The sequence below is a fragment of the Cetorhinus maximus genome, chromosome 4, assembly GCF_964194155.1.
Source record: "Cetorhinus maximus chromosome 4, sCetMax3.hap1.1, whole genome shotgun sequence".
NCBI lineage: Eukaryota > Metazoa > Chordata > Chondrichthyes > Lamniformes > Cetorhinidae > Cetorhinus > Cetorhinus maximus.
This window is the reverse complement of record NC_135882.1, coordinates 91070184-91095577: the sequence shown is the minus strand read 5'-3', so window position 1 is coordinate 91095577 and position 25394 is coordinate 91070184. Positions and strand designations below refer to the sequence as shown.

Here is a 25394-nt window from a genome sequence, read left to right as displayed (position 1 = left end):
GTGATATACCTTATTTTGGCACCAGGGAGGCAGCATACCACTTGGCAATCACATTTATGGTTACAGAAACGCCTGTCTATGCCCCTAACTATCAAATCTGCTATGACTGCTGCATTTCTACTCTTATTTTTCCCCTGTGTGAAGTCAAATCTCTTGGAGTTTAATTCTTACTGCATTCTTTCAAGGAGAAATCACCCTATTCCATATTCAAAACGGGAAACTGGTTAGTAAGTGCCACTGGCTTGGGGAATTCCTGCATTACCTGTGCCTCTCTCCCATTCCATCTGGTAGTCACCCATTCCCTCACTTCCTCCACCTTCCGTACCTGTAGCTGTGGGGTGACCACATCCTGTAACATATGAAACTTGGAGCTTGAGTTCAAGGAATTGATGTCTTTCCATGCACGCAAGATTATCCAGGACTCGTGAAGTACACTGAAGTTCCCACATGGTTCAAAATGTGCATGCAATAGGTCCCAGTTGGCTTACCATGGTGGTAAATTTGGTGACCTCTAAATCTGAGACCCTGACCACAAAATCAATTAGCATTGAATTATAAATATTGAAGACCACACAGTGAAAGTGTAAATTCATTCTTCCCGCTTTGCTGTGCCGTAAATTACTCTGACAAGGTATGCTGAAGGACTGTGGGGAGAAGGACATGCTGGGGGACTTATTTTGTTAATGTCCTTTCACTTAGCCACTTAGAAGCTCACAAGTTATTAGTCTCTGCATCTTTTTGCTGCTTGAAAATAAGGTGCATTTTCATCAGGTGAAATGTAGCCCCCTCTACAAATGTGTGTCGCAGACTCTGTCCCAAATATGTGAAATTCTTTGTCATATTTTTTTTTTATCATTCACGGGATGTGGGCTTCACTGGTTGGGCCAGTATTTATTGCCCGTCCCTAGTTGCCCTTGAGAAGGTGGTGGTGAGCTGCCTTCTTGAACTGCTGCAGTCCATATGGCATAGGTACACCCACAGTGCTGTTAGGAAGGGAGTTCCAGGATTTTGACCCAGCGACAGTGAAGGAACGGCGATATATTTCCAAGTCAGGATGGTGAGTGGCTTGGAGGGGAACTTCCAGATAGTGGTGTTCCCATTTATCTGCTGCCCTTGTCCTTCTAGAAGGTAGTGGTCATGGGTTTGGAAGGTGCTGTCTAAGGAGCTTTGGTGAATTCCTGCAGTGTATCTTGTAGATGGTACACACTGCTGCTACTGTGCATTGGTGGTGGAGGGAGTGAATGTTTGTAGATGTGGTGCCAATCAAGCAGATTGCTTTGTCCCGGACAGTGTCCAGCGTCTTCAGTGTTGTGGGAGCTGCACTCATCCAGACAAGTGGGGAGTATTCCATCACATTCCTGACTTCTGCCTTGTAGATGGTGGACAGGCTTTGGCGTGTCAGGAGGTGAGTTACTCGTCACATGTCTGACTGAAACCCTTCCTCTTTAAAGCATTGCCCTCCGTCAGTCGTCATCCAACCATAATCACATTTACAAGATCACACAACACTGAAGTAGGAAATATGTAAAAAAGCGTAACCCAACTAAGACTTCAAGTAGGGGTTTTAGCATGCATTGCAATCCATTGGCTTGGCCACTGGGTAGTTCATTTTGTTGGGTTTACAAACTTGATAAACCCCAAAAAAATTTGTAACAAAGTTGGAGACTGCAAAGTACAGGCAGTGTATTTGTCTGTTTATTTCTGAAACTAGCATGATATAACCTTTTTATTTTGCATAGATTTGCCTGGCAAATCTTAGACATTGGTTGGCTCTCAAAGCTTAGGCCTCCTTGTATTTATATTTGTAAATTACTGCATATTCACAAATGCTCACTTCCTTTGCACTGTTGCTTATAATACATTGAGAGTGCTGATGCTACCTATTACATGAATAGGTCATAATGGTCATAAGAACTAGGAGCAGGAGTAGGCAATTCAGCCCCTCGAGCCTGACCTGCCATTCATTACGATCATGGCTGATCTCATTTTGGCCTCAACTCCAATTTCCCGCCCTCTCCCCATAACCTTTCAACCCATTACTAATTAAAAATCTGTCTATCTCATTAAATTTATTCAGCACCCGGCATCCATTACACTCTGGGGTAGTGAATTCCACAGATTCACGACGCTATGAGAAAAGTAATTCCTCCTCATCTCTGATTTAAATCTACCACCCCTTAGCCTAAAACTATGGCCTCTTGTTCTAGAATGCCTCAGAAGGGGAAACATCAGCTCCACGTCTACTTTGTCTATCCCCTTTAGCATCTTTATATACCTCAATTAGATCTCCTCTCATCCTTCTAAACTCTAGCCAGTATAGGCCTAAACTGTTCAATCTCTCCTCATAAGACGAGCCCTGCATCTCTGGAATCAATCTAGTGAACCTCCTCTGAACCACCTCCAGTGCAACTACATCCTTCCTCAAGTAAGGGGACCAAAACTGTGCACAGTACTCCAGGTGTGGTCTCACCAGTGCCTTGTACAGTTGCAACAACACTTCCCTATTTTTATACTCTATTCCTTTAGCAATAAATGCCAAAATTCCATTTACCTTCCTTATTACCTGCTGTACCTGCATACTAGCTTTCAGCGATTTATGCACAAGGACACCCAGATCCCTCTGCACTGAAGCATTCTGAAGTTTCTCTCCATTCAAATAATAAGTCGCCTTTTTATTCTTCCAACCAAAATGGATAACCGCACACTTATTCATGTTAAACTCCATCTGCCAAATTTTGGCCCATTCACTTAACCTGTCCATATCCATTTGTAAATTTCTTATTTCTTCATTGCAACTTACTTTCCCACCTATTTTGGTGTCATCTGCAAATTTAGCTATAGTACCTTCTAACCCTGAATCCAAGTCATTAATATAGATTGTAAATAGTTGGGGCCCAAGGACCGAACCCTGTGGCACCCCACTAGTTACAGCTTGCCATCCAGAAAAAAACCCATTTATCCTGACTCTCTGCTTTCTGTTGGTTAACCAATCCTCTATCCAAGCTAATATATTACTCCTAACTCCATGTGATCTCATCTTGTGTATTAATCTTTAGTCTTTGTTTCCATCGTTTAGAGACCTGAATATGTGTGCATTTCTTGAGGTGAGGATGTGTTGTTTGAATGATAGTGCATTATCATTCTAATGAACCTACATGTGATGTAAGTCAAGGATCCTGCAATGGATCCTAAACAATGAGGAACACTCTTATGTAGCAGGATAGCTTTAGTTTGCGTAGCAATGACACGTGCTCTAATGAGAGCAGTTCATAACGTAATATTTTGGAGTTTTCTTTCCACTTTTTTGAGCTTTCTGTTGTACTGTTAGGTTATGATTGTTGGAGAGATCAAACCAAATTACACTTCAACAGCCTGCTTTCATAGTGCATTTAACTTAATAAAATACAGCTCCCACTTCCCAGGGACAAAACCACAAGGGGAGAAGATAAAAACAAAAAAACTGTGGATGCTGGAAATCCAAAACAGAAACAGAAATACCTGGAAAAACTCAGCAGGTCTGGCAGCATCGGCGGAGAAGAGCACATACTAAAAAGAGCATAATACTAAAAGGGCATCCTCCATCCCCACCCCCTTTCCGTTTCTTCCCCCTCCTTTTTGTTTTTTCCAATAATTTATATAGATTTTTCTTTCCCACCTATTTCCATTATTTTTAAATGTATTTCCACCCATTGTTTATCTCTACCTTTTATGCCCTTTTAGTATTATTTCACCCCATCCCCACTAGAGCTCTGTACCTTGTCCGTCCTGCTCTCTACTTTTAATTAGCACATTCCTTTAGATAATATCACCACCTTCAACACCTCTTTGTTCTTTTGTCTGTGACATCTTTTGGTTATCTCCACCTATTACTGACTGCTTGTCCTAACCAACCACCTTCCCCCCACCCCCCCGCTTATATTTCACCCCTTTCCTATTTTTGCTTAGTTCTGTTGAAGGGTCATGAGGACTCGAAACGTCAACTGTGCTCTTCTCCGCCGATGCTGCCAGACCTGCTAAGTTTTTCCAGGTATTTCCGTTTCTGTTTTACAAAGGGAGAAGAGTTGAGGGAATAATTGTCTAAAGGCAGGGGCTGCATTTTCCCAGCTCTGATGTTGAGCTTGGAAGTGGGGGACCCGTGGGGGAAACGGATCAGCTGCCCATGAGATGGAGCTTCTAAAGAGCCCCCTGCCACGTGCAAAACTTCCTTCTGGCTTGTAGATGCTCAATACCTTGGGCCATGCAGCTTTATTATATGAATTTGGACGTTGCTGAACAAGGATCACATGTTTAGCTGTAAGAGAGGGCCAGCAAAAGTGTCACTTAAAGGGACAGGCACTCAACTTGCAGGTGAAGTAAATTTGAAGAAATCCTGCTATTGTGAAGTTTCTGGAATACTGTAGAGTGCTGTGGTGAGTTCCTGGATTGTTATCCCCATCCTCACAGGGAGGAAATCAGTTTAGGTGACTTGCCTACACAAAGACTGCAACAGATATGGGAGCACCAAGTCTTGTGCTTCTGGGTCTTGGATATGACTGGACGATGGAGCAGAAGCTGTAAAGGGGGGAAAGCTCTGCAATGCCCAATGGCCTATTCCAACTTGGAGCCAGACTCGTTCATGCTTCTTGACGGTAATGGAAGGTTGTCTTGCATGGTCTGCAGGCCAACCAATGCATCCAGCATCTCGGTAAACATGCCCATCAGAGTTCTCCTGTATGCTGCCCATCATGTTGTAATCTGAGCTCCTTGTAGAAGGACTGGTCTGTGACAACACCCTCCAGGGAGTTAAAAGGGAACCATCCTTTACCTCTGATGTGGCTGCAGCCCACTCAGGCCCGGTGTCTCTCAACCTTCTGATCCCATCTCTGTACTAACCCCTAAGTTACATGTAGCGCCAGTATTTGAGCTGGTGGCTGCGAGTGATTGATTGCACATACTGCTTTATCAAAGGTGTGGTGTTGCTTTCTCTCCTCTTCATCTTGGGGCTGCTGTGACTGGGCAAGCGGAAGTTCTTGGGTTTCTGAAAGCAGGAACTCCGAAGGGGTAGGTTGAAGTGAGGGAAGGAGGATGGGGTAGGAGATACGAGACCTGTAGTCACACCAGGAGCTTGTACTTCATGCCAGATAGCCAGATGAGGGTCCTCAATGTTCTCAGCAATGTCGGATGCCATGGGCTCTGGTGCAACCAGTCCCATGATGCTGAGACATGTCCTCCGCATGGCTCAGGAGATGATGGTATCCTTACCCTTGCATCTTTGCTCTGTTCCCTTGAACTTTATGCAACCTTGTCCTTCAAGAGAGATGGCAAAACATTACTGTGTAGCACAGTGTTTGAGTAAAGCTGAATAGTTCCATGTATGTGGAGGCAATGGGAGATGGGTGTGAGGCTGGCATCATTTGAATGTGTGTGAAGGTGAGATGGAGTTTCTGGATTTTAAATGTAAGTCCTGAGTTTCAGGAGCTGCTGCTGGGAGTGATGGGAGTTGTGTGCATTGAACAGCTTGAGAGGCTGGTGGGGCCGTGGATAGGAGATGTCATATGAAGATGCATTCACTGACCTTGACCACCCACATGAGGTCACGAGACTCATTGTGACACTGCAGCCAGGTCCTTAAGTCCAGACTCCAGGAGTTGAACTCCCTGGCCAGCTGCTGCTAATCACTTCAGAGAGTAGTTCTTGTGGGCCTCCTGTCTCCTGAATGTTTCTCCTCCTGCCCACTTCCACTACTTTAAGGCTTCCAGCACCAATTCTGTGACCCTGGAGCCCTGTCTCTGCTCTGGTGTTCCATTTTCCATGTTTGAAATTGCAGCAATCATATTCAGTAGCAGTTTCCTGTCATTCAGTGCATTTTCTCTTCAAGAGGGACAGGCTGCCTTTAAAAACAGAAGTCTGGCTGCACCATGTACCAATGGCACATTGTGCTCAGCAGGGAACCTAGTAGCAAAGGGCCAAGTGGTTATGTTACAATTGTAAAAATCAGGTGGCAGTACCAAATTTGTGTGCTGCCCCTCTTCACTGGAACTAGCACAGCCAAGTCACAAATCATAACCCTATGCCCAGTTAACAGCGCTATTCAATTTTAGCTGACTGCTTAATTATTGATTCACAAGCAATTGAAAAAATACAATTAAAAATTTTAGATAGTTTTTGACTTTGTATAACAATTGCAGCGTTTTAATCTTCATTATAGTTGACTAACGTACTAAAATTTTGTACTCGAACCAACAGTGGAAGTGTGTGGGAAGCGCTAAAATAAATTGACTGCAAGGAGTTATTTATTCACGCATCAGTGGAAGCAGATGGAATGCATTCAAAGGGATACAACCAAAACTGCACAAAAAAATGAATATCCAAGAGTAAAGAGCAAAGAGGGAAATGAAAATGAGTATAGCTTGAAATGTTAAGCACAAGCATGAAATCCTTTCACTGTCATACCAAAGAGGAGCCAGGGAAGAGTAGAGAATGGAGCAGAAATATGTTCTTCCTATCCACTCTGTCTAGGCCCCTGATTTACTTACCTCCAATTAAATTCCCCCCTCAGCTGCCTCTGTTTCAAGAAAAACAACTCCAGCCTATTCGATCTTCCATAGCTAAAGTTCTCCAGTCCTGGCAACATCCTTGTAAATCTCTTCCATGCCCTCTATAGTTCAGTCCTGTGCTTCCTGTAATGTGCTGACTACTAAATAAATATTTCCTTATCAATCATTAGGAGCAAATTTAACTGATATCTGAGAATCTAATAAATAGAAGTTAACATGGTTTTAGTTGGACAGGATCCTCCATTCTACACTCATTGATTTTTCTTGTGGAAGAGACATCCCATTTAGACTATATGACATGGTGTTTACAGATTTCTAAATAGCCTTTAAATTTCCACCTATTTCAGTAACAGCCTTTCCTAAGGAACTTTATTAAAGTATAACCTGGACGAGGATAAAGAATTAGCTGAAGGAAAGAAAACAATTCAAAAATGTTAGGATGTTCTGAAATGACTTCCACTGGGTTTGAGGCTGGGGCCTTTACTGTTCCTAATCTATAATAGATGACTTGGATACAGAAATCCAATGCAAACTCAACTTCACAGGTAATATTTAATTTGGGGGAGGTGAAAAGAATTAAATGACCAGGGCCCTACAAAAGGAGTTGGATAAAATCTGCAACTGTGCAAGTAAAATGCACCAAGTTATCAATTCATAGGAAACTGACGTTGCAAATATATTATGGACTGAAGAAGTAACTAAGGGTGAGGCAGGAAGAGGCTTGGACATGACAACAGATTTGGCACAACTTTAATTACTGTAGAATAGTAATAATCAAAGCATAAACAAGTGAAGAGGGGACTCAATGTATACCTCCACCACACTCTGTTTACTCAACATTATTACAATTACACAGCTTTTCCTTGAGACTTTTCCCTGTTTCGTTGATCCTCTAACTACAAAACTGTAATGAAACTCAAAATACTTGACCTTAATCTGAAGATGGAGGTCGGGAGCTCCTGTTCCCAACGAACTTTGGGCCCTTTTGCTGATGAGCTAGCCAGGAAACGGCCGCACATGCGCAGTTCGTTTATCTTACCATCTTCAGGCTAGGAACCAGCCCTGTGCAGAAGCAAGGAAGTGATATTATGTGAAACTGCAGGCCAGGTAACCTGAACTGCAGAAAGTCAGGTGATTGTAACAGAGGGGAGTCAGATAATGTGCTGGGGAGAATGAAAGACCTTCATCTAGATGAATGAGCTAAATTGATTTGAGATGTCCTCCCTTATTTCTATCATCTATCTTTGTTGTCTTTACTACAGAGAAATAAATTGAAATTGGAACTTGCAGTTTCCCTATCAGAGAAATAATTCATAAATCTTTGTTAACAGCTTTCCTTACTATACTTGTGTTCCATTTTGCTTAGGTTACTATAAAAATTCTACAAAAGTAGCTGTGAAAACTTTGAAACCAGGCACCATGTCTGTGGAAGCCTTCCTTGAAGAAGCCAATCTAATGAAGAAACTCTTACACGACCGATTGGTACGGCTCTACGCAGTAGTGACTAAAGGAGATCCAATTTACATTATTGCTGAATTTATGGCCAATGGTCAGTATAAACACTGGAATTAAGCACAATGTTTTTTATTAAGGGCTGATGAGCAGCATAAAACCTGGGTTACTTAAATGTACAGCTTTAGAAGGCTGTTTACTGTGTGACAATCCAAGCAGGTTTGGTAAATTTGCCCCTGCTTGTGTTTTTGAATCCAGAGTTGAACCTTTTTATATCCATTTTATCCTCAATCCAACTTCAACTTTTTTTATTTCAAAGTTTATAAGGAGCAGTGTGAGTGGTTTGAGTACAAAACAAATAATGGTAGTCAAATTAAACTGAAATGATACATGTTTCTACAACGTCTTCACCTCTAATTCATTGCCAAATATGTATGATAGTATGGTATAAAACATCTCTCTAGAATATATGCTGTGTAACTCATTCGCAAAAATATTGAAAGGAACTTTGAGAAAGAAAATTTCTTTGGACATAAATTGCATCTCCTAATTTGCAATCTAATGGAGTCTCAATATTTTGCCAAGTAAGTTGTTCTGCATTGTACTATTGCAGTATTATCTATAATATAGTTAATGTGTGGTTGAAGCATTCCAAAGGTATTGCACCAATAAGATGGTGGTGTGTGGCTCAGGTTAGGTGGCCCATTAAAAGTGCAGTAGGGCTCAATTAATGTTGTATCACCACTCCATTGTAAATTTCTTATCCAGCCTCACTCTCATCAGTCCAAAGTAGATCGAAGTCAAAATAACTTTTCTATCACCCCTTCACTTGAGTCTTTAATCTCACTTGTCACCTGAATTGTACAGAAAGGATCAGAAATTATAATTGCTTAAGTGTTCTTTTGCCAAATCATTTTGACAAACTGTAATTGGAAGCGCAAATTCTCTTTACAAGGAGAGTTGCACTTAAATGCCCTCAATACATCTGCTATTGAAGTGAAACTAATCTCATAATTTCATGTGGAGCAGTTATGTACACTGTAGCTGATTGACTGGCAACAAAGGTGTGTCCCTCTTAAGTTTCTACATCAGAAAGCATTATGAAAATTAATTACCTCCGCCTCAGCTGAGCTGCATAATGGGAACCTTCCCAATCTTCATGAGTTGGAAAATGGCCCTTTGCCCGGGGTCCCCTTTTTCTGCTGAGAGGACAATCTTTCTTGCATGAAAAACATTGTTTTCTCACCCAATCTATCCACTGCCCTGGTGTGGTAAATCTAGCTAACAGATATGGATGGGGAATAACAGCCCCTGCCCAATGCTGATGAAATTTGGAGCCTGATTGAGGGACCTTCTTGACCTTAGCCACCATCCACTGCTTCCCACCTCCCTGCCAAACATCTACTCTCTAATTCATCTTCCTCCAGTCCCTTCCTCACTAACCAGGTAATAAGGAGGTTGAGGTATTGAAACCCTGGTGTTGCGAAGACATGCCAAAAATTCAAACTAGTAAATGGACAATGAGAAAGTATCGATGAGAAATGGCTACTTGGATTGTGTTATGTGAGCACCATCTGACTCAGGTGAGAGTGCTGATACTGAGCCAAAGCTGACACTGTGACAATATACTAAACACTTTGAGGGCAGCAATTGGAATAACTCAAGTGCCTAGGTTGTAAATTCTATATAGGCTATAAACACATGTTAGAGTACTCTACAGTGATCTCATAATGTATTTCTATAAATCACATTTGAACTCCAAAAAATGCTATTATTTCAGCATCCACTTTTAAAATATCAAAGTTTACAGAAATTGGTTAAATTCCAACAATAAAAAATGTTTAAGAGCTAATTGCAATTTTATCTATAATTGTTTTCTTGTTATTCTTAAATTCCTTATTTATCTAAGTTTTTTTTTAAATTTATAAATACAGGTAGTTTACTAGATTTCCTGAAGACAGATGAAGGGAGGAGGCTTATATTACCAAAAATGATTGACTTCTCGGCACAGGTAAGTTACAAGAAAATAAGTTTTATTTTAAATGGTTTGGCCTGTCTTTGTGTAGAACAAATCTTCAGATTGGTTTTTCTCTCGGTGCCACACTTCCATATGATAAATTCAAATTGGTTTCTGACATTACTACAGTGACCGTATTTCAAATAAAAGTACTTCATTGGTTGCAGAGTGCTTTGGGATGTTCTGAGGTCATGAAAGATGCCAAATAAATCTCTTTCATTATCTAGGTGCTTAGACCAGCATTTTGAGTCTGTTGTTATTCCTTGTTTTATAAAGCAGTAGGGTCAATATTAAAACATCCATCCGATCTCACACTGGGCAGATGAGAGGTGGAGGAGTGTTAACTGTAAAATTGTGAAATGCGACCCAAATGCATTCTGTATGCATTTGCCACCATTTTTACATTGGCTGGTTGTGTGGAGTACCTGTGCCATGATGTGTTGAAGGAGAACACTTCATTAAAATAATTTTTTGTAAAAATCCAGCCGTTGGGAGCCTGATTAAAATTTAACAGCTGCAGATTGGGTTTCCCAGGGTTCAGCTAAATGGAGATGGGAGCTGCTTGCTGCAGAAGATAAGTGTTTTTAAGAGCATTCCTTGTGAGCCAGATAGAGCACAAGTGTTTCCCTGATGCCCTCCAGCAAACCTTCTACTGATTCCAGCCTCCTCCCCTGTGATCTGACTTTTATTTTCTCTTTCCCCTCCCCTTAACATGTGGTCTTTTGATTTTTCTTTCCCTCCCTATCAATCTCTGGCTGAAGCCACTCACTTCCCCACCTAGCCAACCTTCTGCAGCTGGCTTTCCTACCCGTCAGCCTGTCAATGTGGTTGGCTCCTGGACAGGAAACGTAATTATAAAAAATGATTTGGTCCTGTTATCTTTGAGGATAAAGATGTTCGTGAAACCTGCTCCTCCAGTGAATTATTTAATTGTCCACCACCACTCTCGACTAGATGTGGAAGGACTGCAGAGCTTAGATCTGAACCATTGGTTGTGGGATCGTTTAGCGCTCTGCCTATCACATGCTGTTTGGCACGCAGGTAGTCCTGTGTTGAAGCTTCACCAGGTTGAACGTCTTTTTTAGATATGCCTGGTGCTGCCCTGGCATGCCCTCTTGCACTTTTTTCATTGAACCAGGGTTGACCCCAAGCTTGATGGCAATGGTAGAGCAAGAGATATATCAGGCAATGAAGTTACAGATTGTGGTTGTGTACAATTCTGCTGTTGCTGATGGCCCACAGCACCTCATAGATGCCTAGTTTTGAGTTGTTAGATCTGTTCAAAGTCTATCCCAATTAGCACGATGGTAGTGTCACACAGCACGATGGGGAGGGTATGCTCAGTGTGAAGGCGGGATTTTGTCTCTCAAGGACCCTGTGCGCAGTGATCAATCCTCCCAATACTGTCATGGACAGATGCGTCTGCAAAAGATTGATGAGGATGAGGTCAAATAGGTTCGTCCCTCACCCACCTGCAGCAGGCAGAGTCTAACAGCTATGTCCTTTAGGACTAAGCCAGCTCAGTCAGTAGTGGTGCCACTGAACCACTCTTGGTGATGGATTTTTTTAAAAATTCATTTATGGGATGTGGGCTTTGCTGGCTAGGCTAGCATTTATTGCCCATCCCTAATTGACCTTGAGAAGATGGTGATGAGCTGCTTTCTCGAACTGCTGCAGTCCATGTGGTGTAGGTACACGCACAATGCTGTTAGGGAGATCCAGGATTTTGACCCAGCGACAGTGAAGGAACAGCAATGTATTTGCAAGTCGAGATGGTGAAGGGCTTGGAGGGGAACTTCCATTTGGTGGTGTTCCCATGTGTCTGCTGCCCTTGTCCTTCTAGATGATAGTGGTCGTAGGTTTGGAAGGTGCTGCCTAAGGAGCCTTGGTGAGTTCCTGCAGTGCATCTTGTAGATGGTCAATGTTCATCAGCAGTGGAGGGAGTGCATGTTTGTGGATGGGGTGCCAATCAAGTGGGCTGCTTTGTCCTGGATGGTGTCGAGCTTCTTGAACTTTGTTGGAGCTGCACTCATCCAGGCAAGTGGAGAGTATTACATCACATTCCTGACTTGTGACTCGTAGATGGTGGACTGGCTTTGTGGAGTCAGGAGGTGAGTTAACATGCCGCTGGATTCCTGGCCTCTGATGTCTGACCACAGTATTTATATCGCTAGTCCAGTTCAGTTTCTGGTCAATGGTAACACCCAGGATGATGATAGTGGGGGATTCAGTGATGGTAATGCCATTGAATGTCAAGGGGTGATGGTTAGATTCTCTCTTGTTGGAGGTGGTCATTGCCTGGTACTTGTGCGGCACGAATGTTACTTGCCACTTGTCGGCCCAAGCCTCGATATTGTCCAGGTCTTGCTGCATTTGGACATGGATTGCTTCATAGTATCTGAGGAGTCTTGAATAGTGCTGAATATTATGCAATCATCAGTGAATATCCCCACTTCTGACCTTGTGGAAGGAAGGTCATTAATGAAGCAGCTGAAGATGGTTGAACCAAGGACTCTACCCTGAGGAACTCCTGCAGTGATGTCCTGGAACTGACATGATTGACCTCCAACAACTACAGACATCTTCCTTTGCGCTAGGTATGACTCCAATGAGGAATTTTTCCTCTGATCCCTATTGACTCCAGTTTTGCTAGGGCTCCTTGATGGCGCATTCAGTCAAATGCTGTGTAAGGAGCCTTGGTGAGTTCCTGCAGTGCATCTTGTAGACGGTACACACTGGTGCTACTGTGTGTCAGTGGTGGAGGGAGTGAATGTTTGTGAAACGGGTGCCAGTCAAGCGGGCTGCTTTGCCCTGGATGGTGTTGAGCTTCTTGAGTGTTGTTGGAGCTGCACTCATCCAGGCAAATGTATTCCATCACATTCCTGACCTGTGCCTTGTAGGTGGTAGATATTGAAGTCCCCCACCCAGAGTCCATTCTGTGCCCTTGCCACTCTCCGTGCTTCTTCCAATTGGTGTTCAACATGGAGGACTACTGATTCATCAGCTGATGGGGTGTAGATAGTAATCAGCAGGAGGTTTCCTCGCCCATGTTTGACCTGATGCCATGAGGCTTCATGTTGTCCAGAATCAATGTTGAGGGTTCCCAGGACAATGCCTTCCTGACTGCTACTACAGAATGTGTTTGAGATAACTATACTTTGTTCTTTTCCTCTATAGTTCTAATAATTTTGCTTTCTGCTTAGAAAAAATAAGAACACAAGGAAACCCAGGGATTTTGTTAAAAAGGCCATTTGCCACACTGCAGTTAATCCCTCTGGTGCATTACCTCTCCTATTATAACATTTTAATTATATTTTGTGTAATACAAATGGGCAGGAATTTTTGGAAGGTGATGTTTTCCACCCTGCCATAGTTGGCAGAGAGCACATCCCCACTGATCACAATAGCTCCACAGCCATTTAATGCTCAAAGTAGCATTCATTGGCTGGAAACTGGACTTCCATCCCTCACTTGGGCAGAAGTCCCGCCTTAGAGCTGCTGGCCAATCTGATTTGGTTGGCAGCTCTGTACACTAGTCCCTGCAGCACCAATAGCACAATGGCCAGGACTGGGACCACAAGCAATTCCCAGACTCTTAAGTCCCGAAGTTCAAGTCTAGGTAAGTGTGGGTGGTCTCAGTGGGAAGGGGAGGTGAGGCCTGGGAGGTGCCAGGTGGGGAGAGTTTGGGGTCTTGATGGAGCGGCAGAGGAAGTAGCTAGGGGTGGGGGCAAACCTTAAGGGAGTTGCACCTAATATGGAAAGGGGGCCCTTGAGGAAGGCAACACACTACCCCCCTACCCCCACCCCACCACCACTCCCAAATAGCAGCTGCAGCCCAAGCAAGGTGACGTGGTGAGCCCCCTACACCTGAACTCCTCCCACCGGTCTCTTGGGGGAGTGATGGCAAAGTGGTATTCTCTGGACTGGTATTCCAGAGACCCAGGGTAATGCTCTGGGGACCCGGGTTTAAATCCTGCCACGACAGATGATGGAATTTGAATTCAATAAAAATCTGGAATTAAAAGTCTAATGACCATGAAACCATTGTTGATTGTTGTAAAAACCCATCTGGTTCACTAATGTCTTTTTTAAGGAAGGAAATCTGTCGTCCTTATCTGGTCTGGCCTACATGTGACTCCAGACCCACAGCAATGTGGCTGACTCTTAAATTCCATCTGAAATGTCCTAGCAAGCAGCTCCGTTGTAACAAACTGCTACAAAGTCACAAAAAAGGAATGAAACCGAATGGACCACCCAGCATCGACCAAGGCCCCGGAAACGACAACCTCAGCCCTGTCGACACTGCAAAGTCCCCCTTACTAACATATGGGTGCTAATGCCAAAATTGGGAGAGCTGTCTTAGACTAGTCAAGCACCAGCCCGACATAGTCATCCTCACGGAATCACACCTTACCGATAATGTCCCAGACACCATCACCATCCCTGGGTATGTCCTGTCCCACCAGCAGGACAGACCCAGCAGAGGTTGTGGCACAGTGGCATACAGTCGGGAGGGACTTGCCCTGGGAGTCTTCAACATCGACTCCTGACTCCATGAAGTCTCATGGCATCAGGTCAAACATGGGCAAGAAAACCTCCTGCTGATTACCATGTAACGCCCTCCCTCAGCTGATGAATCAGTGTTCCTCCACGTTGAACATCACTTAGAGGAAGCACTGAGGGTGGCAAGGATGCAGAATGTACTCTGGGTGGGGGATTTCAATGACTATCACCAGGAGCGGCTCGGTAGTACCACTACTGACTGAGCTGGCCAAGTCCTAAGTGACATAGTGCTAGAGTGGGTCTGCGGCAGGTGGTGAGGGAACCAACAAGAGGGAAAACCATACTAGACCTCATCCTCACCAACCTGCCTGCCACAGATGCAACTGTCCATGACTGTGCGGTGGCCACTCCCACTGATACTGTCATTGTGGAGACAAAATCCTGATTTCACATTGAGGATACCCTCTATCGTGTTGTGTGGCATTACCACCGTACTAAATAGGATAGATTTCAAACAAATCTAGCAACTAAGACTGGGCATCCATGAGGCGCTGTGGGCCATCAGCAGCAGCAGCAGCAGAATTGTACTCTAACACAATCTGTAACCTCATGGCCTTGCATATCCCCCACTCTACCATTACCATTAAGCCAGGGGATCAACCCTGTTTAAATGAAGAGTGTAAGAAGGCATGCCAGGACCAAGCATACCTAAAAATGAGGTGTCAACCTGGTGAAGCTATAAAACAGGACTACTTGCGTTCCAAACAGCATAAGTAGCAAACGATAGACAGAGCTAAGCGATCCCACAACCAACGAATCAGATCTAACCTCTGCAGTCCTGCCACGTCCAGTTGTCAATGGTGGCGGTCAATTAAACAACTCACTGGAGGAGGAGGCTCCACAAATATCCCCATCCTCAATGATGGAGGAGCTCATCACAGCAGTGCAAAAGATAAGGCTGAAGCATTCGCAACAACCTTCAGCCAGAAGTGCCGAGTGGATGATCCATCTCAGCCTCCTCCGGAGGTCCCCAGCATCACAGATGCCTGTCTTCAGCCAATTTGATTCACTCCACGTGACATCAAGAAACGGCTGAAGGCACTGGATACTGCAAAGGCTATGGGCTCTGATAATATCCTGGCAATAGTACTGAAGACTTGTGCTCCAGAACTTGCTGCACCCCTAGCCAAGCTGTTCCAGTACAGCTACAACATTGGCATCTACCCAGCTACGCGTAAAATTGCCCAGGTATGTCCTGTACACAAAAAGCAAGACAAATCCAACCTGGCCAATTACCACCCCATCAGTCTACTCTCATCAGTAAAGTGATGGAAGGGGTCATTATCAGTGCTATCAAGCAGCACTTGCTTAGCAATAACCTGTTCACTAATGCCCAGTTTGGGTTCCACCAGGGCCACTTAGCTCCTGACCTCATTACAGCCTTGGTTCAAACATGGACAAAAGAGCTGAACTCCCGAGGTGAGGTGAGAGTGACTGCCCTTGACATCAAGGCAGCATTTGACCGAATGTGGCATCAAGGAACCTTAACAAAACTGGAGTCAATGGGAATCAGGGAAAACTCTCACATAACACAATCCTGGAGATGCTATTATCATAATCTGTACTATGTTGAAAGAAGTCAGAAGTTGTTTGGCTGCATCCCACTTCTTTTCTAAATTAAATTCACAAGGTACTTATCGATGGGGAAGGCTACATGGCCCATCATAGTTCATCCATCCAGAATAGTCCTACACTTCCCATTCTCTTTCCCCCTCAACCCCACCTCCCACTCCTTACTCACCTTGCTACACCTAATTATTTCAGTTTTTTTCCTCATGCCATTGTGCTGAGCATTTTACTTATTTGAGAGTTTTACATAGCTAGTATCATCCAGTCACTATTGGTCATAGTTCACTTTCCCTACAAAAAGAGAGCTGCAACATTGTTTTTTCATAAAGTTCAATCTTTGGTTTAGCCTCAAAATCTTAATTGTAATGCAGCTTTACTTAAAAGCTCAATACAGTTTAAACATTCTTTTCAACTCTACTGATAATAGCCAATTGTTACTGCAGTTTGTTTTAAAAACAAAATAAACCATAATTCATAGTTTCAAGAAGAGCCTCAGACTCTGAGTTTTCAGCAATGTACTCCAGCAACACTTCTTCCATTTCCAGACTTTTGCAATTGGTAAAAACAGACAAGAAAACATTCCTCTTGAGTTGACAGATTTGTAATATGTGCAGTGGCCTTGAGTTCCAACATAGGCTCACACAACATTTACAGGAAACTGTTTATATTTTACTGTTCTGCTACAAGCATTTCCTGTTAAACACTAATATATAAAAATAACAGTATAATCCAGTCAAACAAAAGAATTCTGCTTGCCAAATCAAAGTTTTGTGCCTGAAGGCCTATTGCTTTAGGCCAGTGAGTGTTTACTAAAATTATGTTTGCAAACTTACACAATTCTTAGTTTGGATATTGATTTTATTTCTGAACCTGGCATTATAGTTCCCAAACTGATACTATGCATAATCATTGCTAGCAGCGTATTGAACCGTCCTGTGCGGTTTTTGAGCTTCTGGTTACTACAGGGAGGATTTTCCTTTCGAGTTACACTTTCACTGAGTTTTCACCTTTTTTTTGATTCGTAATGATATGCTGGTGTCAGTTCTATCAAATGCTGGAAGCACCTTCACAAGATGGGAAGGGGAATAACAGGCAATCAGTGCAGTCAATGATTGGCAATCCCCTACCAATTTTTTGTGTGGGATCTGGCAGAGACCAGATGCATTTTCTTGGCCTTAAATGCTGCAGACTTTGAATTCTGCTGTAGTCATTTCCTTCCCTCATGGCAATTTCCCAATTGCAAGTGATGAGCTTATTAGAAGCCAGCCAAAAAATATAACTTTAGCTGATCCCAGAAGATTTGCTGAACCATTGGATGGGTGGGATTCTCTTCCTCCCACATTTACACTGGCATAGCTGGTGAAAAATATTAAATACTAGAACAAATGAAGCACTTGCTACACCTTGATTATCAATACTATTTCAGTAAAGTTGAGAATTGGATCAAATGGCAAACATTTATCTAGTCTGAAAGATCTGATACAAAGGCCTGAATTTTCACAACATGGGAAGGGCTCAATGCCTTGGCCAAAATCGCTCCAGATTCCGGAAGTCCTGCTCCCGAACCCAGTACATACCATTTTGGCTGGGGTGGTGTGGGGGGAAGGGGGGGTAGGAAATAGGGGCGGGAAGTAGTTTGCATGCCTGTGGTCCACAAAGGCAGCTGCACATGTAAAAGTGCAGCTGCCTTCAAACAGACCCAACTTTCGATAGTGGAATGCCCAAAACACTACAGGCAGAATTTTATGTCCCGTGGGTGGGCACGCGCCTGACCCGATCGGGTGTAAAATCGTGCAAGAAGACGCCGGGCTAGTGTCCCAACGTCATCGCGCACTCGCACGATATCTGACTCGATGGGCACATGCAGAAGTCGGAAGTGTGCCCACCGACAATTAAGAGGGCAATTAAGCCCATTAATGGTGCAGTTGTCTCCGATTTTTTTTTTATAGCCCGTCCAACCTTATGGTTGGCGGACGGGCGAATCAGCCAGGTGGCCTTTGCATTTTTCATCAAACCTCTCATCCAAGGGTGGGATGAAATTTCTGTTATGAAATAAAATAAAAATAAATATGAGGACAGCATTTTTATCAGCTGTATTTTCAGGTGACTGATGCATGGAAATTTTTTTTGGCGGCTTTTTAAACCTTTTATTTTAACATTTCAGGTCTGTAGTTCCCTGAGGCAGCTGCCTGCCTTTGAGGAGCTTTCTCGCAGCGCTCACCCATGCCCGCGGAAACGTCATTGCCCGCCCTCTTCCCACCCCTCACCCCAGCAGCGCTGAGCATTTCAGTGTGCATGTCATGCTGGTTGGCCATTAATTTGCCAGCCAGCGTGAAATCATGGTCGGGGGCCCATTTCCCAACTGCTCCCCGGCCTGCCGATTGCGCGCACCGCCAAAGATAAAATTCAGGCCTATGTGTGGGTTTTAGACATTTGAGCAAAAGGTCTAAAGCTGCTGGAGTTATTTGGGGGAGATGCCCCTTTGGGGGATGTAAAATTAGACACGAATGTGTGTAAGAAGTAGGTAAACTCAGTGGAACTGTCATGGCATTTAAACCCCAAGTTCTTAAAATTTTTGAAGTAAAGAAAACATCCTGCTGTTAAGCCTGTGGTCTGTAATTATAGGATTAGTGCTGCATAACTGATTCTGTCACAGTGGGAAGTCTGCAAATTCAGTTTGATTTGACAGTTCCAAGTAGTTATAAAATCTTTGAGGTTATGAATACAAATGCTTGTTTTGATAAGAGATTAAGTACTTGAAGGAATTTAAATGTATTGAATGAGTTTTTATGAGCGAGTGTGTTTCTTTAAATATTGAAGTCATCAATAGACTTTTAGAGCTTTATTTTACTTAATCACGCCATGACTCCTAAGGTCTTCCCATGGTGGATACTGTGTGTTGGCATGGGCAAATGGTGGATGGTGGGAGCATGCGTTGGCATAGGGGCTATAAAGGGCCATGGGGATGACTGGGGGTCCATGGGTTGGTGTGACTTATAGGGGTTATAAAGAGCCATGTGGGTGGGTAGAGAGGCATAGATTGACATGGAGGCTGGGTAGAGTGGCATAGGTTGGCATGGAGGGTGTGAGGATCCATAAAGTGGCTGGGGGCATGTGTTGGCATGGATGGGAAATAGTGGTGTGAGTTTTGACCAAACCTTTCTTTACTCTTACTGATATCTTCTCATTTGGCTGTTTTTTTTTAAATTCTGATCATTACCCATGTAAAGAGTGTTGGGATGATTTTCTACGTTAAAATGTTTTTTTAAATAAAAGTTGTTGTAGATTAATTCCATTTTTTTAAAAATAAATAAATAAATCATGGTTCAGTTAATGCCCAGGTTCACTCTGATAAAATATAGAAAATGAAAAATAAATTTCTATTCTCGATCCTTGTTACACTATGGAAGAATTGATTTAAGATCTCAGCGCCTATTGCAATCACATGTTTAAGTTGAGTCAGATGTTTGTCCTGTGTGTGACTAAACTGATCTGGCCAACTTCAGGGGAGTTCCTGGTTGACTTGCAGGCATGTTTCCAATCCACTAATTTTCAGAATGGCTCCGATACTGAAGATGTTAGAGTTTAACATGCAGCCCATTATACCTGTTAAGAAAGCGCAAGTGACCAGCTTAGAAGCTGCAATAGCTGACAACAAGCGGGGAGGAAGCAAGGACTTCAAGATTTTTTTCCAATACAGTTTGAGGAATAATCTTCTATTTGAGTTCTAAAGAGTACTATCATCTGTTATTCAGGAAAACTTACTGGATAGGGGCAAGAAAGTATCACACAAGAGTTAGAATAGGTTTGGAGCACACGAGTCAGTAGAAATGCTATGACGTATTTGTTGATATTTGATGTACATTACATTAGAACACGTGGACCCTTTTAGTTTGTTAGACATCTGCTTTCTAGGAACTTGTCACAGTCCCAGCGTAATAGAAACAGATGGTTCTATCGCAGGAACTTATGAATAATTATGTTGCCGTGCCAACTTTAATCCTGAATAATAATTTTCTATTGATACATTTGTTTCTGTTGTAAACAATGTAAGATGCATTGAGTTCATGTATCCTTTCATTTTTGGGGCATGTTCCAAATTGAAGGTGTGAAGGTTTCCTGATTATAAGAGTTCTACATAAAATATATTGGGCTGCCTGAACTCAGTGCTGGTGTTATGTCTGTAATTTGGAATTTATTTGCAATCTCACTCACCCATAGTGGGTGGTTGACATGATTAAAACTTCACAAAAAAAAAGCCTATTTTTTTTATATCAAAGCATCCTCTCCAGTAATTTCTGCAGAGGTTCTCTGGATGGAATGGAATTTTAGCAAAAAATGGAAGACCTTCAAGATAGCCATAAATGACTGTTAATGTGTTTTTCAAATTTTCTGCGATAATTTATGGCAGGAGATCAGGGAAGTCCTGTGGAAATTCTATTCAACTGTGCCAAGGTTAGGCTTGAAGTGAAGAAAAGATAGAAGGACTAATAGGCAGCTATCTATGAGGAGGGATGATATGTTAGAAGGAGCCCCAAATGAAACTATTTATCTTGAATCAAGGAACAAATAAGACCCCCAAACAGCCAGAGGAGATAGAAGAGCAAATATGTAGGTAAGTTTCTAAGACAAAAAAGACATTTATACAGTACCTTTCATGACCATTGCACGTCTCAAGGCACCTTACAGCAAATGAAGTTCTTCTGATGTGTACTGAGTATTATAATGTAGGAAGCCAAAGTACAAAAAGAAAAGGATTGTAACAGTAGGGAATTTCATCTACCCTAATATTAACTGGGATAAACTCACTGTAAAAGATATACAGGATGCAGAATTCTTATAATGCATTCAGGAGAACTGTTTAGCCAATATGTAGCAAGCCCAACAAAAGAACGGTCAGTTTTGGACTTGGTTTTAGGGAATGAGTCTAGGCAGGTGGAAGGAGTATCAGTGGGAGAGCACTTTAGTGGCAATGATTTATAATTTCATGAAAAAGGATAAAGATAGACCAAGAGTGAAACATTGGAGAAAGGTCAGTTTTACTAAACTGAGGTGATTTGGCAAAAATGGAATGGAAACAACAACCTAAAGGTAACTCCATGTCAGAGCAGTGAGGTGTTCAAGGAGGATATACTGAGTTCAGAGCAAATATGTTCCTGTAAAGAATAGGGTAGGATTCTCGATCTAGACCTTCCGCGATGTCAAATAGCATACAGAACAGTAAAAGACAAAAATTGGGAAGTTTGTCAGATATTGAGATCGCAAGACTGGAGAATTCCTAGAGGAGTAGAAAGACTGCAGAAAATTAAAAAAGGAAGAGAAAGCGCAGTGAGGTCATGAAAAAAATATTGGCAAGTAAAATTCAAGGAAAACCCAAAGATGTTTTATAAATACATAAAAAGCGAGAGGATAACTAAGGAAAGAGTATAGCCAGTTAGCGACCAAAAAGGTAACATGTTTGGAGGTGGAATATGCGGGCATGTTTCTTAATGAACATTTTGCATCTGTTTTCACACAAGAGATAGACAAAGTCGACATGGTAGTCAGGAGGAGGTGAAACATTGGAGCAGATAAACAGTGAGGGATGAAATATTGTGGTGTTTAGCATTGTTGAAGTTGATAAATCACTGGGGTAGGATATTTCGGATGGTGGGATTTCCAGTCCCGCCACCCATATAGGATGTGTTCCCTGCTGAAATTGCCTGTCCTGCAGCCATTTCACACTCCAATGAACATTAATTGGCTGCAAGTGGGATTTCCACCCCTCACTTGAAGTCCCGCCTTAGAGACCTGATTGTCTGGTAGCTTTTTTAAAAATTCATTCACAGGATGTGGGCTTCGCTGGCTGGGCCAGCATTTATTGCCCATCCCTAGTTGCCCTTGAGAATGTGGGGGTGACCTGCCTTCTTGAACCGCTGCAGTCCATGTGGTGTGGGTTACCCTACAGTGCTGTTAGGGAGGGAGTTCCAGGATTTTGACCCAGTCACAGTGAAGGATGGGCAATATATTTCCAAGTCAGGATAGTGAATGACTTGGAAGGGAACTTCCAGGTGGTGGTGTTCCCATCTATCTGCAGCCCTTGTCCTTTAAATGGTAGTGGTCATGGGTTTGGAAGGGACTAAGGAGGTTTGGTGAATCCCTGCAGTGCATCTAGTAGATGGTACACACTGCTGCTACTGTGGAGGGAGTGAATGGTTGTGGATGTGGTGCCAATCAAGTGGGCTGCTTTGTCCTGGATGGTGTCAAGCTTCTAGAATGTTTTGGGAGCTGCACCCATCCAGGCAAGTGAGGAGTATTCTATCACACTTCTGACTTGTGCCTTGTAGATGATGGACAGGGTTTAGGGATTCAGGAGGTGGGCTACTCGTCACAGGATTCCTAGCCTCTGACCTCCTGTAGCAACAGTATTTATATGGCTAGTCCAGTTTAATTCCTGGTCAATGGTAAACCCCAGGATGTTGATAGTGGAAGATTCAGTGATGGTAATGCCATTGAACACCAAGGCTGGAGATGGTCATTGTGTGGCACGAATGTTACTTGCCACTTGTCAGCCCAAGCCTGGATATTGTCCAGGTCTTGCTGCATTTGGACATGTACTGCTTCAGTATCTGAAGAGTTGTGAAAGGTGCTGAACATTGTGCAATCATCAGCGAACATCCCCACTTCTAACCTTACGATGGAAGGGAGGTCATTGGTGAAGCAGCTGAAGATGGTTGGGCTGAGTATACTACCCTGAGGAACTCCTGCAGTGATGTCCTGGAGCTGAGATGACTGACCTCCAACGACCACAACCATCTTCCTTTGTGCTAGGTATGACTCCAACCATTGGAGAATTTGCCCCCTGATTCTCATTGACTCCATTCTTGCTTGGGCTCCTTGATGCCATGCCCTGTTAAAAGCTTCCTTGATGTCAAGGGCAGTCACTCTCCCCTCACCTTGGGAGTTCAGCTGTTTTGTTCATGTTTGAGGTCAGGAGCTGAGTGGCCCTGGTGGAACCCAAACTGGGCGTTAGTGAGCAAGTGCTGCTTGATAGCACTGTTGATGACCCCTTCCATTACTTCATTGATGGAGAGTAGACTGATGGGGCACTAATTGACCAGGTTGGATTTGTCTGGCTTTTTGTGTACAGGACATACCTGGGCAATTTTCCACATGGCCAGGTAGATGCCAGTGTTGTAGCTGTACTGGAACAGCTTGGCTAGGGGCGCGGCAAGTTCTGGAACGCAGGTCTTCAGTACTATTGCCAGAATATTGTCAGGGCCCATAGCCTTTGCAGTATCAGCCATTTCTTGATATCACGTGGAGTGAATCGAATTGGCTGAAGACTGGCATCTGGAATGCTGGGGACTTCCAGTCCCTTCAGTGACAGAAGCTGTTGTGGACAGAAGCAGAAGTTCATGAAGCCCACGGAGCCTAAGTCCTGGGAATGCACGGAAAGGTGAGTTTTCAGGGTCTCTGGGCAAGGTGGGGTGGGGGGGGTGCGGCCACGTAGGAAAAACCTTTGCCGGGTGGATAGTGGGGAATTGGGGGGGATTTGGGCAGCCGGGGAGGGAGATCCAGCAGCCACTGGACCTTTGGGCGTGGCCCCCCACACCCAGGCTTGAAGTTAGAAAGGGCTTCGATTGGAGGTGCATCTCCCCTACTGCCCTTCCCACCCGAGACCTAAACTCGATCATTTTCAGCCTTCCCCCACACCTGGGAAATCCTCCTGCCAGTCTAAACATTTGAGGCTGGGTGGGAAACGGCCTTTAAATGATCAATAATTTAAGAGCCTCCATTTGGGCAAGGGTGAGTGACCCATCTGATGCTTTGCCCAGCCCAGCGTAAAATTACTGAGAGGTCGGGGTGGGTGGGAACCCAGCGGAAAGCCCGTTTTGTGCTATTTCACGCCCCCCTTCCTCCCCCCCCACACACCCCCCCCCCACACCCCCCAAAAAGAAAGCTGCTGGCAGTGGAGTGTGAAATTCAGGCCCAGGCCTAGATGAAATGTATCTCGGCTGTTAAGCAAAGCAAAGGAAAAAGAAGCAGAGACTCTGACCATCATTTTCCAATCCTCTCTGGATTGGCATGGTGCTGGATGACTTCTAATATTGCACTGTTCTTTAAAAAGGAAGAAAGGCAGAGCCCAAGTAATTACAAGTTAATCAGGCTAACCTTGGTGATGGGCCAATTGTTGGAAAACATTCCGAGACCGTGTAAATTCTCATTTAGAGAGGCATGGGTTAATCAAAGAAAATCTGCCAGGATTTGTTGAGGGAAGGTTGCGTTTGATAACCTGATTGAATATTTTTGAGGTAACAAGGACTGTCAATGAGGATAACGCATTTGATGTAGTCTACACGGATTTTGGCAAATCTTTGGTAAGCCCCAAATGGCAGATGAGTCAGAAAACCAGAAGTCCATGGGATACAAGGGAATGTAAAAATTTAGATCCAAAATTGGTTCAGTTCAGTGGCAAGAAACAAAGTTTATGGCCAATGGGTGTTTTTTGTGACTGGAAGGCTGTTTTCAGTGAGGTTCCACAGGGCTCAGTCCCTTGCTTTTTATGGTATATATCAGTGATTTAGACTTGCATGTAGGAAGCATAATTGAGAAGTTTGCAGATAATATGAAAGTTAGTCATGTGGTGAGGAAGAAAGCTATAAATGGCAGGAAGATCAATGGATTGATCAGATGGGAAGAAAAGTGGCAAATGGAGTTCAGCCTGGAGAACTGAGGTAGTACATTTACAGAGCATAAACCAGGCAAGGGAATACACAATAAATGAAAGGATACTGAAGTGCAGAGGAGCAAAGGGACCTTGGAGTGATTTCTACAGATCCCTGAACGTAGCAGGGTAGGTAATTAAGGTGGTCAACAAGGCATAGGGATACTTTCCTTTTATTGGCCGAGGCCTAGAGTATAAGAGCAGGAGGTTTTCTAGAACTGTACAAAACATTATTTAGACCTCAGCTAGAGTACTGCAAACAGTTCTGGTCACCACATTACAGAAAGGATGTGATCACACAAGAGACAATGCAGAAGGGATTTAGGAGGATGTTGCCAGGAATGGAAAATTTTAGCTACAAGGAAAGTTTGGATCAACTGGGGTTGTTCTCTTTGAAACAAAGTAAGCTGAAGGGAGATTTAACTGAGGTGTATAGAATAAGAGGCCTAGATAGAGTGGATAGGATGAACCTATTTCTGTTCGACATGGGCATAGATCTAAATTAATTGGTAGAAGGACTAGAGGGGAGTTGAGTAAATATTTTACTCGA

General features: G+C 43.4%; 1 protein-coding gene across 3 annotated transcripts in view; it reads left to right on the top strand.

Moving 5' to 3' along the window:
- The window catches only part of lyn (LYN proto-oncogene, Src family tyrosine kinase), a 104617-nt gene that overhangs the window by 68500 nt on the left and 10723 nt on the right, over positions 1 to 25394 (top strand). For all 3 annotated transcript variants that reach the window (XM_078540492.1, XM_078540491.1, XM_078540490.1), the window contains 2 exons: positions 7903 to 8085; positions 9923 to 9999. In XM_078540492.1, the coding sequence (XP_078396618.1) occupies positions 7903 to 8085; positions 9923 to 9999 (260 nt within the window). The remainder of the gene's footprint in view (positions 1 to 7902; positions 8086 to 9922; positions 10000 to 25394) is intronic.